General features: G+C 34.5%; 3 protein-coding genes across 4 annotated transcripts in view; 1 reads left to right on the forward strand and 2 right to left on the reverse strand.

Moving 5' to 3' along the window:
* Positions 1 to 5,616, reverse strand: part of LOC132794359 (uncharacterized) — a 50,703-nt gene extending 45,087 nt beyond the window's left edge. Inside the window, 1 exon segment of the mRNA XM_060804762.1 lies at positions 4,556 to 5,616. Within this exon segment, the coding sequence (XP_060660745.1) occupies positions 4,556 to 4,576 (21 nt within the window). The 5' untranslated portion in view covers positions 4,577 to 5,616.
* LOC132790175 (uncharacterized) lies at positions 1,173 to 2,038 on the reverse strand. Of its 2 annotated transcripts, XM_060798635.1 has the most exons (2): positions 1,517 to 2,038; positions 1,314 to 1,455 (listed from the first exon to the last, which is right to left on the reverse strand). In XM_060798635.1, exons 1-2 carry the CDS (start codon positions 1,966 to 1,968, stop codon positions 1,389 to 1,391), a joined length of 519 nt encoding a protein of 172 aa, XP_060654618.1. In that variant the 5' UTR covers positions 1,969 to 2,038; the 3' UTR covers positions 1,314 to 1,388. The 2 variants fall into 2 exon arrangements, with proteins under 2 accessions (XP_060654617.1, XP_060654618.1); XM_060798634.1 differs by having other exon boundaries at positions 1,173 to 2,035.
* A 6,372-nt stretch (positions 5,617 to 11,988) lies between the features above and the next one.
* Positions 11,989 to 12,765, forward strand: LOC132791086 (uncharacterized). Its single transcript, XM_060799882.1, is given in 3 exon segments — positions 11,989 to 12,310; positions 12,389 to 12,562; positions 12,564 to 12,765. Coding segments are annotated over 2 exon segments (279 nt in total). The 5' UTR covers positions 11,989 to 12,310; positions 12,389 to 12,422; the 3' UTR covers positions 12,703 to 12,765.
* The last annotated feature ends 3,352 nt before the right edge of the window (positions 12,766 to 16,117 follow it).

Below are 16,117 nucleotides of genomic sequence, written 5' to 3' on the forward strand. Positions count from 1 at the left end.
ATGTAGAAAGTTGTATTATTTCATAAATATTTAAATACTTCGTAGAATAAGTTTCTTCTTGATTATATTATAAACATTGGAATACCTCCTAGAATAAGTTTCTTTTTAGAAATTCATAATGCATAAATTAAGTTGTTCTACTTATTGTCTGTTCATTTATTGCAAAATTTGATTTATTACTCGTAAGAATATAGCTTGGGAACAAATTCAACAGCAGAATTAGATATTTGGAAATTATTTTTGAAGTTGCCACGACCCAAAAAGTATTTATGAAATGTCAATATGATACAATTAAGTCTATTAGCTATGACGTGAAACTTTTCTAGCCATACTCTCATTTGTTAGCATGAGATAAAACAAAATTTTCCAGCCATAAAATTGGCTATTTCTCAGTACTCTCGCATAAACAGAAAGTAAAGTTAATTGCAAAAGGCTAAATAAACAAAACACTGAATAAATAATTATGTTTTATTCTAATCTACATAGTAGATTAGTATACATATTTTACTACTAGGAATTCTTGCTATCTTGCCCAGATAATACTGTCGGTTAAAAAATAAATAAAAGAAATAAACAAACTAATTTAACGATGGATTAGTACAGCGCAGTAAATTATAAAGAAAACAAATACGCTGCATATTAAATCAAAATAAATATAATTATAAATAAAGCGGCACGCGTTTCGCATTAATTTCAGTCTCCATTGAAAAGCGCACAAAAAAAGTTGTTGGATAAGCAAAAGTGAATATAAAAACCAATTTTTCAATAATTTCTGCACAGGACTCAACTTAAAATACAAGAGTTATATTTATAATCACAATAATTTAATTATTCATTAAAAAATAAATATGAAAAGTGATGTGATGAATATAACACAATATAAAAACATGTTTTATTGATATAGGTCTTCATTCAAATTATACCATAGAGTGCAAAATATACCAGATAGTCAGCCCTTTTGGTAGCGGGTAAAATAAATCAAAAATTTGTTGTGTCAGTTGCCAAGAAAGTAAAATTTTGTGTGGTAAATAGAAAAACATTATGCTATACTTAAATTACTTAAAAAAAAAAAGGTGAAAGTATTTTCCAATGAATTGAATATCTTATTTACAACCAATGGAATACACTCTAAAATCAATTCTCATTTTAACCGAAATCCAAAGATTGTTTAAAATATATGTATTTGTTTAATGATAAGCGAAATATGAGCTGGCTGACAAATAACCAAAGACAATAAAACAACAATTTGTAAAGGTGCCAATGGACATCAAACTAGGCAGATTTTTTACGCGATTGCTGCGCAAACTTCGGCACCGGAAACAACAGACCCAAATCCCTGGTCTCAGGTACAAACGGTTCCCAGATCGGAGGTCGGGTCGGATACTTGTTCATGGCATCCCGCATTCCCCGCATGCCCAACTCCAAGGCACAATTCGCTGAGCTTCGAGATGCTGGCTGCTGTGTAAAGGGGCCATTAAAGTGCACATAGATGTCACCCTGACTGGTCAAATCTAACCCGAATGTGGTCAGATCCTCGCCAATGGCCAATTGCACAGCATTCACAACATTCCCCCGCGGAGCACGCAAATTAGCCACGAGACCGGCGAGGCCAAAGAAATCGGGCAACAACGTGGCGCGAAGTTGACGATCCGTTGTTGCGTTGCTCTGAGGCCTGTGCTCCTGGAAGATGACCTCCGAATGCTGCCCGAAGACATCTGCGAATGTGGGCAAACACGGCAGCTGATTGTGCAGTTCCGGAAAGTGTTTGTACTCCCAATCGGGTAGCAGACTTGTGGTATTATATGGATGTGGATGGGTAGCAACAGCTGTGGGCGTGTCCAGGTCGTCGCTTTTACTCTCATTCAGTTGATCATCCTGGCTGCCATCGCTGTCCCCGGCTGTTGCCTGATCCTGGCACAGTGCAATCAAGGGTTTCACCTTACAACGGGGTCGACGACGTCTGGGCATGTTGTGTACTTTAAATCTGACTATAAAATGTCTGTACAAATAACTGTTAACTCTGTTAACACAGCCTACCCCGCCCGCTCCCCTTTTTATACCCGGTATACATATGATTGAAGGGTATTAGAACTATGTGTCTCTAGGAAATGTATGTGACAGGTTGAAGGAGGCAACTCCTATTCCATAAAGTATATACATATATTCTTGATCAGCATCAACCGCAAAGATATAGTTATGTTCTGTCCGTCTATCTGTCCGTCTGTCCTTATGAAGCAGTGGAACTCAGAGACTATAAGAGATAGAGCTATAATTTTTTCGATTGTATTTGATATTGATTCAAATTCTTTTCATGCCTACTTCTGTAAACCCAAATCGACAAAAGTCGAATAACCAGCGATATTTTGAAGCCAACTGCAATCGGGTCTCAGGTATATTTTGCACTCTACGGTATATTTTGAATATAGTACTATGTCAATATACGCTGGCAGTAGTAGTATTTGTATACTGTATTAATTTAGTATATTTTAAAATGAATACCGCTCATGATATATTTAGAATGTAGTGCAACACCAATATACCAAATATAGCCTTTGGCATATTCTTAGTATTAATTTGGAATATTTTAAAATTAATACCGCACTATTTTGTCTTAATTCACAATGGGTAACGGGTATCTAAAAGTCGAGTACAGTCGACTCTTGCTTTCTTACTTGTTTTCGTTTAATAGAACATCATGTTGTACAAATCCTAGGCAAATTCACACTCTCCAAAATTAATTAGGTGGTGCGTGCTTCACTCCACAAAGGAGACAACTTTTCCACTTTATGTCGCTCATAAATATTTACAACTTCCTTCTGCCCATAAAAGCAACACTCTCTAACGGCAGCAACAACAAACGAGACAACTTCCAGCGACAAACGCAACAATAATAAAAAAAAATTATTCTCTTTCCTTTTTTCGTGCATTTTTAGAATGAGTTTGGCCTAAAAATAAACGCAAACACACACTTCAAGCAAACGAAAGTGGAAACTTGTTGTTGGGCACATAAATTGATCGGTTTATCGGTTTATTAAGCGTCCTCGGCTGCTGAGCACAAACTTTAATTGATTTATGACTAAAGTGCTTACCAAGTGCCAAAGGGTCACATAAATGCGACGAAAGGATCAGATGTGTGTGACATGTTCACGATTTTGGTGTCTCTAAAATCTAGTCTCTTATCGAGTGGGGTATTTAAACTATGAATAGACAGGTCAAACTATAAAAAAAATAATGCTAAGTACAAAATATTCAATCGCTTGCTTATCAATCTAAAAATTTAATTTTTATATTGGAAATGCTTTTGTATGGTCTTAGTTGCTTTGGCTGTTAACTCGGTATATTTGGCACTCTATGTTATATTTTGAGTGTAGTCTATGTCAATATAAGAAACATTGCATTTGCATGATTTTAGTATTTTTCAATATATTAGTTTGGTATATTTAAGAAATAATACCGCACTGTTTTGCTTTATACTTGTATAAATTTATAATGAATACGATCGTTTATCTCTGCTTAATTATTATTAAATTTTACTTATCTTCGTATAATATACAAAAATATTTGTATGTTCTGCAAATATTATGAAAATCTGAAGCAACACTATATTTGCTGACTAGATAATAAATAAATAAATAATAAATAATTTCTAAATATTATTAAATTCTCATCGCCTTCATATTATTTCTTCCCTAAATGCTATTTAAATCTCAAACATCTGTTGCATTAAATGTTTACAATTTTGTAAATCAATTTCGTCACACTGTATATATTTTTTTCAAGCAAAAACTATGCCAATTTAATATTCTCAAAATATTTAATTAAAAACAGAAATCTCAGTGTGTAACTTTCTACATTTATGAAAGAAAATTCCGTGAAAAATTATTCAGTTTATTGAGAAATATAATGTAGTAATATAAACTTTCAAAATATTTAAACAATATTAAAATAAATGCACTAACAAGAGTTCTAAAGATTACAACATTTTCAATATAAACACAAAAACCCGAGTGTCTACGCAAATTGAAACTTTTATGTATTAAACAAAAAGTTTTTTATTGTATTTCATAATGAAACAAAGGTCTGGCATTTCCCCCGAGTGAAGCGAGAAACATTCGATTTATGCAAATTGAAACAACAAAATCAAATATCAATTACCCAAAACACGCATGGCCAAAAAGTTTAGAGAATTGTTTATCATGGAACTGGGCCATTAACACGCCTGACCTCGAGCACTGAGAACAACACAAGTTTGGCAAAAAATGAAAAAAAGAGACCGAAAAGGCCGAAAGGAAAAGCCAAATTAATACACAACAATGAATGAGTGAGTGAGTGTGTGTTGTGAGTGGGTGAATACATTGAATAGCGACATAAACTAGATGCTAAATACACTCACAAACAATTAGAAATAAACAAAATAGAAAATGGCAACAAAAGCTGTCGAAATTGCTGAACTACACACACACAGCAAATGCACAGAATGGGATAAAGATACATTCGCAGATACAGATACAAGTGAAGAGTTGTAGATACTTGGCGCTGCATAAAGTTCACTTACATAACTTCGATAGGACGACATGCTGATTACGTTATTTTGGCAACTCGCCTCACAATAGCCAATTGCGTTTTATTTTCTTTTTCCTTTGCTTTGAATTATTTTCGTTTTGTTTTTATTTTTTTGTTTTTTGTATTTTTATTTGTATTTTATTTCATTTGATTTTATTCATGCTCGTTAATTATTCATGAAATTCGCACTGCACAATTTGAGCTGTAGATGCATTTTGTTGAAGAGCTTTGCCGTTTATTTCATTTTCACTTGATGTGCATCAATTTGTATATTTGCATTTTAGCTCGTAATTCAATACACATTCACACACACACACACTTAGATAGTTGGCACAACAAATAAGTAACTGCTGATGGCAATTAGACAAACGACGCGCGTATCTTTCGGATGCATCGACTTGATGCTGCTGATTCTGATGCTGCCACGGTGGCCTCCTCAATTGCAATAGATGCAAAATAAATTAGATGCATTTACTGGCGACAAAACTGGCGACAGAGATGCACAGACTAGAGAGTGAGAGCGAGAGAGAGATTGAGATTGAGAAATGGCAACACACATTCAATGGATACATTTGCTTCTTCAAAAGTTTTCCGTGCGTATTTTTTGCGCTGATCGGCCCTTGGGACAACGAGCTCGCTTGCCTTTTGCCACTTTACATAATCCGCCGGCAGAGTCAGCGATCAAGGAGGCAAGAATGCAGCCGGCAAAAGACAACTGCAACAATTTTCTACTTTTTTTTATTTATGCGCTGATATTTTATGTGCTGTCGCTCCGATTCCGATTTCGATTTGGACTTTTTTATGCGTATTTTTGGGCGTGTGTCTCTTATTTTTTTCCTACTTTTCTTTTGTGTTTTATTTCCCGACAACACAAAAAATACACAACACAAGACACACAGAGAAAACTTTTGCTGCTATTTATATTCAGTTCAATTTAGCAAAAAATGTATCCGCCGCACACACATTTGTCGCATTTTCCCCGCATTTACTTGCAACTCGAACTGAAAACTCAACGTGTTTGTTCGGAGACGTCGTCGCGTGCGTCTCGGCGCGTTGTCAAAGAAAAACTGCCCGTTGCCCGTTGGAAAATGCTGTGCCGAGATTTTCCGACTCGCACGCTCGAAAAACTGAACTGAATTTATTCAATCGTGAGCTCTCATTGCGTGTATTTTGGGCGAGAAGATCGCAACCAAGAGAGAGAAAAATTGGGAGAGAGAGAACTTGTCTCTCTCTCTCTCTTCCTTTTATTTCGCTCTCTCTCTATCTCTCGCCTGGCGTTGCGTTTAAAAATTGCAACAATAAAATAAATAAATACAAAAAAGAAAAACATGTTGTATATAGCCACGCGTATATATCTGGCAAATACTCGTATATCGGCCGCCCGGTCAGCAGCCCATTTTGATTCGGTCCGAAAGTGTTTTTGCATTTCGACAGCCGCAACTTTTGTAAATTCTATCTGATAAATAGCCTGATAAAATTGTCTAACAACACACAAAAAATGGAAAGTATTTTGCTTATGATCGAATTATGATGCTCTATAAATAGCTGCGTCTTCATATCTTTGGAATTGCTCATAAATTTCGATGAGTAAGCGTTCAAAGGTCTTGATAATGTTTTGTAATTTAATATTAAATTGTGCAGTGGGAAGTTTTCTTATTATTTTCATTACAACTTCGTAACAATTTCATTAGCAAGTTCCCAATATAATTTTACGTTTCTTTTTGCTGTGTCAACTTCTTCGCCCACAACAGCAACAAATTGCTTTTTATTTACCATTTATTTTCGCTCTGATTATAATGTACATAATTGTCTCATAAATTAGAAATTATTCGTCGCTAAGAATATCTTGCACATATCGTAAATTCACACTCATGAGTAATCGCTTGAGTTTTGTATTTTTAAAAATTAAATGAAAATAAAAAGTAAGGCAAGTAAATTTGAGCTTCAAAGAAATTGCAACTCGTTTGTAAATTATTTACGAAACTTATTTCGTCAAAGTTCTTGTTACAGATACAAAATAAAACTTCTTAGCGGAATTTTATATTCTTAAATATTTGAAAAAGAAAATACATAAGAAAAGTAATTTTCCAGTCTCCAAACAATTGCAACCTCGTTTGTAATTTTTTATTAAATTTATTTCACGTATCATTGATATAAATGAGAACTTTCAGTTCAAGCCGCAAATTGTCATATTTACTTGTAAAGAATATGACGCAGAAATATTATTCCTACTTGATTATCACATTGCACATCATATCATAAATGCTTATATATATTTAATTTTTGATTGCATCTCTGTTCTGGTTTTAAAATTTTTGTAAATATAATATTTTCCTTCCCCTATAATTCCCATTGTAATTCACATATAAATTATTTTCAAATAATGAATCTCATAGATGTAAATTGTTTATATGTTTTTGATAGTAATAATCTCTCATCCCATTTTTCTGACAGCTTTGCAAATTTGCTGCTTAAATATTATTTCTGTGTGCAATCCTCGGAATAAAAATGCTTTCTACAATGTAATGTAATATTTGCTCATATAATTTCTTTCCAAGTGCGAAGTGTATTGTTTTTATAGCCGCTAAAAAGAAATTATATGGGAAATATTATATTATCCATAGGTAGTAGGGTATTATAACTCTGTGCCTCTAGGAAATGTATATAACAGGCAGAAGGACAACCGCGACGATATAGCCATGTCCATACTGCAATTGGGTCTTCTTTGGCTGTCAATCTGGTATATTTAATCCTCTATGGTAATACTGCATCGATATACCGAATATAGCCTATGATATGTATTAGTATTTTTGCAGAATATTATTTCAGTATATTTTAAGAATATACCAAATAAAACATTAGGTATATTTTATTATTTTTGTGGTATATTATTTTGATATATTTTAAAAATAATACCACACTATTTTGCATTTATGGGGATGGGGTATATAACAGTCGAGTACACTCGACTGTAGCTTTCTTACTTACTATACTTCGATAGTAGTAATCTCTAGTGAAAATAAATTTTTTTGACAATTTTGCAAATTTGCCGCTTAAATATTCTTTCCCTTGCAGATCCTCCAAATATATATGTATGTGCTTTATAGCTGCATCTTGTAAATGAGAACTTCCCCGTCTCCGCCCGCATCTCCATCTACGCCTACGCCAACAATCTCGGCCCACTCAAAACAACTGGCATGAATTTATCACAGATATTTGCTATGAATATCATGCAGATACTCGCACTACATTCGGCATCCCATCGCATCGCATCGCATCCCATAGCATCGCATCTCAACTCATCTCATCCCGTCTCGCATAGCCAAAAGAGCGACACATATGATCGCAGATCGCGATCGCAGTGCACTGATATTTGTTCAGTTCAGCGCGGTTCAGTTCTTCATTTAAAAATAACGATCGGTGTGCCACTTTTGCCAGCCAGCCAAACAGCCAGCCGGCCAAAGATATTGTACACGACGAAGAAGCACCAGAAGCGTGCGGCTAGCCCCTGAGATGACGTCCATTCAAAAATGCTGAAAATTCGAAATAGAGAAATTGCCTTTTAGCCTGCAGCGTGTGAGTATTAGATGTGATATTTTAGTGACTATTTAAACTAAATATGTGTGTGCTTCGCAAAATGCCAAAAACCCATTTCAAATGATATTTGCGTCTGTGCCTTTGACGCCTTTTGTTTTCCACTCCTCGCCTCGTCCGTCACATAAATCAGAATGCGCGACAAAAGACGCTAAATTGCCTGAAAATCTGGGAAAAATCTAAAAATCCAAGCAGGGCATCAATAGCTAATAGCCCAAAGAGCGAGATATAGGGATAGGGATAGAAATAGGGAAAGGGAAAGGGAATAGGGAAAGGGCAAACAAAGTGGCTCGACACTTTGACGAAAGACATGCAGTGGTTGTTGCAATGGATGCCGAATGCGGCAGAGAGAGGCGTGGAAATTTAACCTAATCTGACCGACAGATACAAATAGCTTTCAACGCTGCATTAAAAAAAAAAAGAGCCGCAACAGGCGTGCATTTCGCATGCTTTCCACCAAAAATATCTACATTTTTTTTTCCGTGATGCGTGCGAGACGCCAACGCCAACGCATCAGCCTCAAACTCAGTTCCAGAAACCGAATGCAAACAAATCGAGAAACACATAGATAGAAAATACAAAAACGAGAAATGAATTTCGGGCAGGCCATAAAAAATACACCGACAGCCATAAAAGTCAGACCCCGGCAATCCCCGGGAGCAGCCAGCGAGGTGCACAACTCGGTCAATCATACGGAACCAAAAAACAAAAAAAAACATCTTTGCAGAGATCCGGGCGAGATCGGGAAGCAAAGCGACGCCATCGCTTTGTGTTTGCCATTGGCGCAGGCCATTCAATCATTTCTACGATTTTGAGTTTGTAATTTATGCACAAAAGAAGTGGAAGTGGTTGGGTTAGGAGTGAAGTGGAGTGGAGTGCTTGATGAGGGGGCAGCAACAGCAGCGACAGATTATGCAATGAAAAGATGCAAACGCTAGTTAATAAAATTAATAGGGGAGGAGTTGTCGATGCACCTCAGCGATTTGTTTGCGTGCCCATAAAACAACGTATACATTATATTTTTGGGCTGTTGTGTCACTTGCAGCGGGGCATCAGGGAATATCGAAGATAATGATAATAATAATCACAGCATAAGTAATGCAAAGTATATTTAAAATAAACAACTATTCCTTCAATATAATAATAGTTATTAAAATACGAATTTTGGTCTGCAAAGGTCTCGAGCTTCAGCAATAAGTTAGTGTTAATTTATTATTATCATTAAAAGCATAGATTACAAATAAATTTATAACCCAGCGTAAATTTACTAGTACTAGCCTTTGGCTAAGAGTGTTTATAAAAATTATATGACTATTATAAGGCTTTCATGCCCGAATTAAATTTCTGAACTTTATGAAATTTATGAGGAGGTGTTAAAAATAATATACAATATAAATAAATGTAGTATATTAATACTATGCGCCAATTTGACGGTACTAAAATGCAAACAATCAAAAAAAGTTGGCAACAGTATTTTCCATTTTTATAAAAATGGTAATAATGATAATTATTGTAATTCAAATTTTACAAACATTTTCTATGTCAAAAAAAAAAAGCTATCCAAAATATTATATTGTATATTTTATAGTTCTCATTTACTGCACTAAACATATTCGTGCACAATCTGATTGTTGTTGTTTTAGTTGCTATGTATATAATTTAAATTTAAGCAACAATAATAATAAATAATAAAAACATAGATATTTCTTTACTTAAGAGTTGTAATTTATGTAAAAATCTATTCGATGGAGTAAACTTCACAATATTAAATATAAATTAGTTCTGTCAAATATTGTAATATTGAGAATTTTATTAAATTATAATATTAAATGTTCGATGTATTAGAATAACAGCAACGTATATGTAATTCCACATTAACATCTTCTATGTTATATCCCAGAGATGAACTCTGTTATGTTAAAAATTTGAAAAAACTATACGAAGTGGTCACAATAAATCTAATATTAAATTACAATAATTATAATAATGTAATAAAATTCTATGTATGGAAAATAAAATATACTTTTATGTGTTTAAATATAATGTGCTTATTTTAAAAGCAGTTACCAATTTTTGGAATTTTTATTTTCTGAAATTATAGCAAATTATTGAATTGAGTTGTTATTCCTCATTTTATGAGTAATGCTTCCATACCTTTGAAAATGAAGTAATAAACACAGATGCCCATGTATTAATTCAACAGCTTATCAAGCTATCCGCAAAGCTGACTGTAGCGTGTAAATAAGATCAAAGATGTGCTCCCGCAATCTGTTACCTTATTATCCACCGAGCGTAAAGTCAATATCAACAGAACAACAGACGGTCTGGTCTGGTCTGGCCTGGTCTTGACATGTCATGCCTGTTGTCTGGGATTGTGTCTTCGATGTGTCTTCACACATTGCGTAAAATAAAGAATAAAGAAAACAACAACGAAACAACACCCAAATATTTTGAGCAGAGGCGAGAGAATGCCGGGCTTTTAGCCAATAAAACGTTGCGTGTCGATTGTTCCATTTATCCATGTCACTGCTAAAAATAATAAACGCAAAATGCAGTTAATAGTTTTTCCTCCTCTTTTATACATATTTTTTTGTGTCTTTATTTACACAAAAAAACCAGAAAAGCAAAAAGCAGAAACCTCGCACGCGTCCGGATCACATTTTAGCTAAACATTTTGTAGTTTTCAGAGTTTACATTTGCCGTCATTTTGGCGTTGTTGCAACATTTTCGTTTCGTTTTCATCTTTCATGCGTTTGGCTCGCCTGTGTGCCAATATTTAATTTAAATATTGTTCTTAACCAACCTCACTCTAGCTTCTAGCCTCTAGAATGTTGCAACTATCGACGCCTTTGTTATTCTCACTTATTCATTCACTCACTCGCTCTCTGACAGCGGCTGTGGATTGATTCAAGGTTACTGGAGTGCCACGTCTCAAGTATTTTATATGAGCCACACACACAAATTACGTATACGCATAGGCATTATGTATACGCAACCTAGTCGCCGCTTGTTGATTTTTTTATATAGTTTTTATGGCCGTAATCACAGGCTGCCCTGTGCTGAAAGGCATTTGAAGAGTTTGCTTCATTGTTGTTGTGGTTGTTGTTGTTGTTGTGCTTAGGGCTGTCTTTCAAGTGGCAAGCTGACATAGTTTTCTTCTATGTCAAAATGCTGCTGCTCAAGTGGCTGCAACCACCTGACTTCCATGGATTAACATTTAATATTGAAAACCATTTTTGTAGAAATGATTTTCAAGATATTGTAAAAAAGACTTTTTGCTAGTTTTCTTCTATGTCAATATGCGCCTATTTGAGGAGTTGCAACTTTAGCAACCACCTGACATTATTTATCATTGACTTATCATTTAATATGAAAAACCATTTCAAATATTTATTTTGAATACTCAAAATTAAATCTACCTCCAAAAGCACAAGCAGAATTTATTTAAAAAACACTTTTTGCTAGTTTTCTTCTTTGTTAAAATTCAATTATTCAAGTAGTTGAAATTTAAGCAACCACCTGACTTAATTTATCTTCTACTTATGGAAAACCATTTCAAATATTTATTTGAAATACCCCAAGTTAAATCTACCGCCAAAAACACAAACAGAATTTATTTAAAAAAGTCTTTTTTGCTAGTTTTCTTATTTTTCTTTGTAACTTCAGCAACCACCAGACTTAATTTATCGTTGATTTATCATTTAATATGGAAAGCCATTTCAAATATTTGTTTTAAATACACAAAATTAAATCTACCACCAAAAGCACAAACAGAATTTATTTAAAAAACGCTTTTTGCTTTCTCAAAACTCAATTATTCAAGTAGTTGAAACTTCAGCAACCACCTGACTAAATTTATAGTTGACTTATCATTTAATATGGAAAACCTTTTCAAATATTTATTTCAAATACTCAAAATTAAATCTACCGCCAAAAGCACAAACAGAATTTATCAAAAAAAAGTCTTTTTTGCTAGTGTTGCCAGTTTCAAAATAAATTAAAAGCATACGAAATATATGATGAAAACAAAGAGAACAAAACCAAACGAAAGAAGAAGGTAAAAAGTATAAATAAGTTTTTTTCGTGAAATTCACGAAAATTCGCTGCTGGGCATCACGAGGCAAATGCGATAATTAAAAGTGCGAAAAAACGAGTGCGTTACCCGTTATAAATGCAAATTAATCAGACAGTGCGAGTTCATTAATATACAATTAAATATGTTTGTTTGCAGCTGATAGAAGCCACACAACAACAAACAATCGGGAATGGCGTTGCTCCTCGTCCACCTGCGTCGCCTCATTTTGCTGCTGAGCGTCGTCTATTTGACCGGCGCTGCCTTTCGTCGCCTGCTCACCGAACGTCACTACGGATATGTGTTGCAGCCACATAGATACGGTGCCTGGGGGGCACAGGGGCAGCTGGACAAAGGATCCAGTGCACTTTCAATGGTGGGCATACATTTACATTTGCTACGCTTATTTGATGCTGGTCAATTATGTCAATATGCGTCGATTGACCAACTTGATTGAGTTCTTTTTAAGATGATATTCATTTATTTATGCGAATTTGTTTAGTTTTAAAGAACTAAGTTCTTTCTAAGTTAATATTAATTGATTTATACGAATTTGTTTAGTTATAAATTAAATATATAAAGTGTTTGAACTTTAAATCAGACGATCATTTACTAAACCAGCAGCAGCGCTGAGAGCGCCACCTGTGTGTCGTTTACTGAAACTAGCCGAGTTTCTTACTGCGCTGCGCATTTTTCACTCAGCGATGTGGTTTGTGTCTTAGCTAAAGCTTACAAAAAATACAAGAACAAATATTTGAGGCGCACAAATGAATAAATTCAAATCTGGAATATGCCAACCTAAAGTTTCACAGTTTGTTGTTGAATATTAAAAAAATAATCTTAAATTTTTTTAAATTTTTTCATTTAGATACTTTCAGGTTATATTAAAGGTAAAAATTTATGGACTTTATTAAGAACAATCTAGTATAAAAAGTTGACAACAAAATTTAATTTTAGAACTGTGATTAAAATGTCAACAAAAATTTAAGTGACAAATCAAAATATATTTATTATCATCAATGTAAACAAAGACTAATTTTAGACTGTGATCAAGATGTATAAAAATTTAAATGGGTATCAAGATTATCATAAATTCAAACAAAAGTCAAATATCTTAAAAATTTAAATGAGCAAGAAACATATATTTATACAGTACCAAAGAAGGTGAATGGCACCTTCTAGGTAAGAAAATGACTTTACCCTTAGCTAGTGCATTTAAATGCAATAAATTAATTTTAGCAATACGCTATTTGTATGTGAAATGACGCAGAATGTCTGAGCATCTATAGAAACACTAAATAAATTTTAGGCCATTTAAAATGTTATTAAAATCGACAGCAAAAAATTGCAAGCTGTAGGCAAAAATTAAATTCTCATTCACTTAACGGTTCACATATGTAAATGCTTAGTATATTTGGTTGACGATTAATCACTTTCGACATATAAAAATGTGTCAACGCCGAATGAAATGGGGCACTAGGAAAATACTTAAAATAGTAAATATGTTACTTTTTGGATTCATTTATTTACTTATTTAAATTTTGAATTTTAATTTGAACAATTATTTGAGACAATGTATATAAATCTATAACTCTTTCAACACATTCTGAAATGTGTTTATATTTCCCAGTTTGCAATTTTGTGTTAATTTTAGAATTTGTTATAGTTTGAAATTTCGAATTAGAATAATGAATGCTTATTGCATTCAATATTTGTTGGCAAGTTCGTCGAGGCACCCACGTTGTCGACATCCAAGATATAGACAGCTACACCTATCCCCACACTATATAGCCACCATATTCATGTATCCGCAATGACTCACAACTTTTTGTGTTGGTTGTTGGCCGAGCACACGTCACAGGGTATTATAAGCAGATATTTGTTTTTGGGGCGGGTATATGGATGATGGCTAACAACTGTGGCATCACAAAATAAAAGTACTCGGATTTATCGAAATGGTCTTTTGAGTGATGCACAATGGCCAAATTGACATTATGGGCACACCGCGAGGTCTGTGAATCATCAAGATTTGTGTGAGATTCATGATTCGATTTGAAGTTGACGCGAAGAAGTGCAACAACATTTTTGGCGAAAAGGAAATGCATTAATGTACACACCGTTTGCATGAATGTTTGTTTTGTTTTGCATCTCAAATGCATTAACAAGTTTATTTTTGGGCCTGTTGGAATTTGTGGCCTTTGTGGCAGGCAACCACCCACATGGAACAGAAGGAGGAGGAGGTGGAGCAGGCAGCCACTTGAGCTTATCTGGTCAGCACTTAGCAGCTGAAGCTCCCAAGTGATCTTGCAACTGCAGCAGTAAGCTTCAAGTGAGGCATGCGAAAAGTGGCCGAAGCACTCGTCAAATGGGCACACACAAACACACACTTTATAAAGCAGGAAAACACCTCATGCGAGCGAAGAGTACTCGCAACAACAACAAGCTGATGCTTTTGTCTATATATAACTGCATAGCAGGCGTGTGCTTCTAAGTATATAACTTACAGTGTGTGAGTGTGTATCTGTGTGATCATAACAATTTTGACCCAATTTTCGAGAAGAGTGAGTCGATTTGAGTTGAGTTGACGCAAGTCGAGTGATTGCTTTCTTTCTTTCTTTTCTCTGCGTGACATCTTGCATGTCATCACTGACCTCAGCGCAGTTGTAAGAGGATGTCACAGGTGCAAGATATATGTAGATATTCCTCCTATATGTATCTCAAGTGTTTTTCTACCTGTCTTGCTATGATCAATAGAGCTATTAGCTGTTGATAAAAACTGTCCACTGCTTTTTTGGTGCTATTTTTAGGCGACTTATTTATCTTTTTTTTGTATCGCTTGCTACACATATTCGCCAAGATATTTTTAAATTATTACACATTCCAAAATGTGGCAAGCGCACACACAAAATGTTAAATATTATTCTAGACCCCCTCTCAGATATACTATATACACAGACATATAAGTAGGTATATACATATATGTAGGTACATGTGAACAAACATAAAATAAATAAAATTATGGCCAGAGCCGTTCACACAGCACTAAGTATCTAGAAGATACGAAACTGGCCAGCCAACGATCTATATACACACACCGATATACATATATATGTATATATTTATATATGTATTGGTATAGTTGCCGTCGGCCCAACTACGAAATGGCCTCTGCTCTGCTTTGCTGTGTGTATCTATGCACTCAGGTGAAATGTGTGTGGAAAATGAAAATGTGAACATGATTATGAGCAGTGAAAAGCGGGAGAAAAAAAATACGAAAAAATAACGCTAAATTCAGTTGCTAAAAATAAGCGAAAAATCATTCTTAAGTATAGTTCTTTCTGTGTGTGTGTGTGTGTGTGTGTGTGTGTGTCTGTGTGTGTAGAACACTTTGCACAGGTGGAGCAAACTAACTGGGACCGAATTTTCACTCGAAAAGCTCTTTGGAAAACTGAGCCAAAGCAACACGAAATATTCGGAAAAAAAGTTGTGCGTTTTCTTTTCGCATCTGTCTTTGCTTATTTACAAAAGATATTGGATGTTCTCGCTAGTTGTCAAACATAATATTGTTGTTGTCGCTGTTCTTGTTTTTTTTTTACTGCATGTTCTTTTATTTGCCAGACCATTAAATTACAATTGTAAAACTGACAGCACATTGTCTGAAATGCCAATGAGCAGGCCAACTAAACAGCATTTAAGCATTGCCAAGGATTCACTCAAAAAATAACAAAAACAAAAAGAAAAAGTAAGACACCTCGGCCTAACAGAACATCATGATTATTATGTCGAGTCGCTTTGTTTTGATATTCTTTATTTTTGTACCTTACGTTTATTTATTTATGACATAGAATAACATGTTTGGATGCCAAATATTTTTAGCAGACATCACGA

Source organism: Drosophila nasuta, chromosome 3, assembly GCF_023558535.2.
Source record: "Drosophila nasuta strain 15112-1781.00 chromosome 3, ASM2355853v1, whole genome shotgun sequence".
NCBI classification, from domain to species: domain Eukaryota; kingdom Metazoa; phylum Arthropoda; class Insecta; order Diptera; family Drosophilidae; genus Drosophila; species Drosophila nasuta.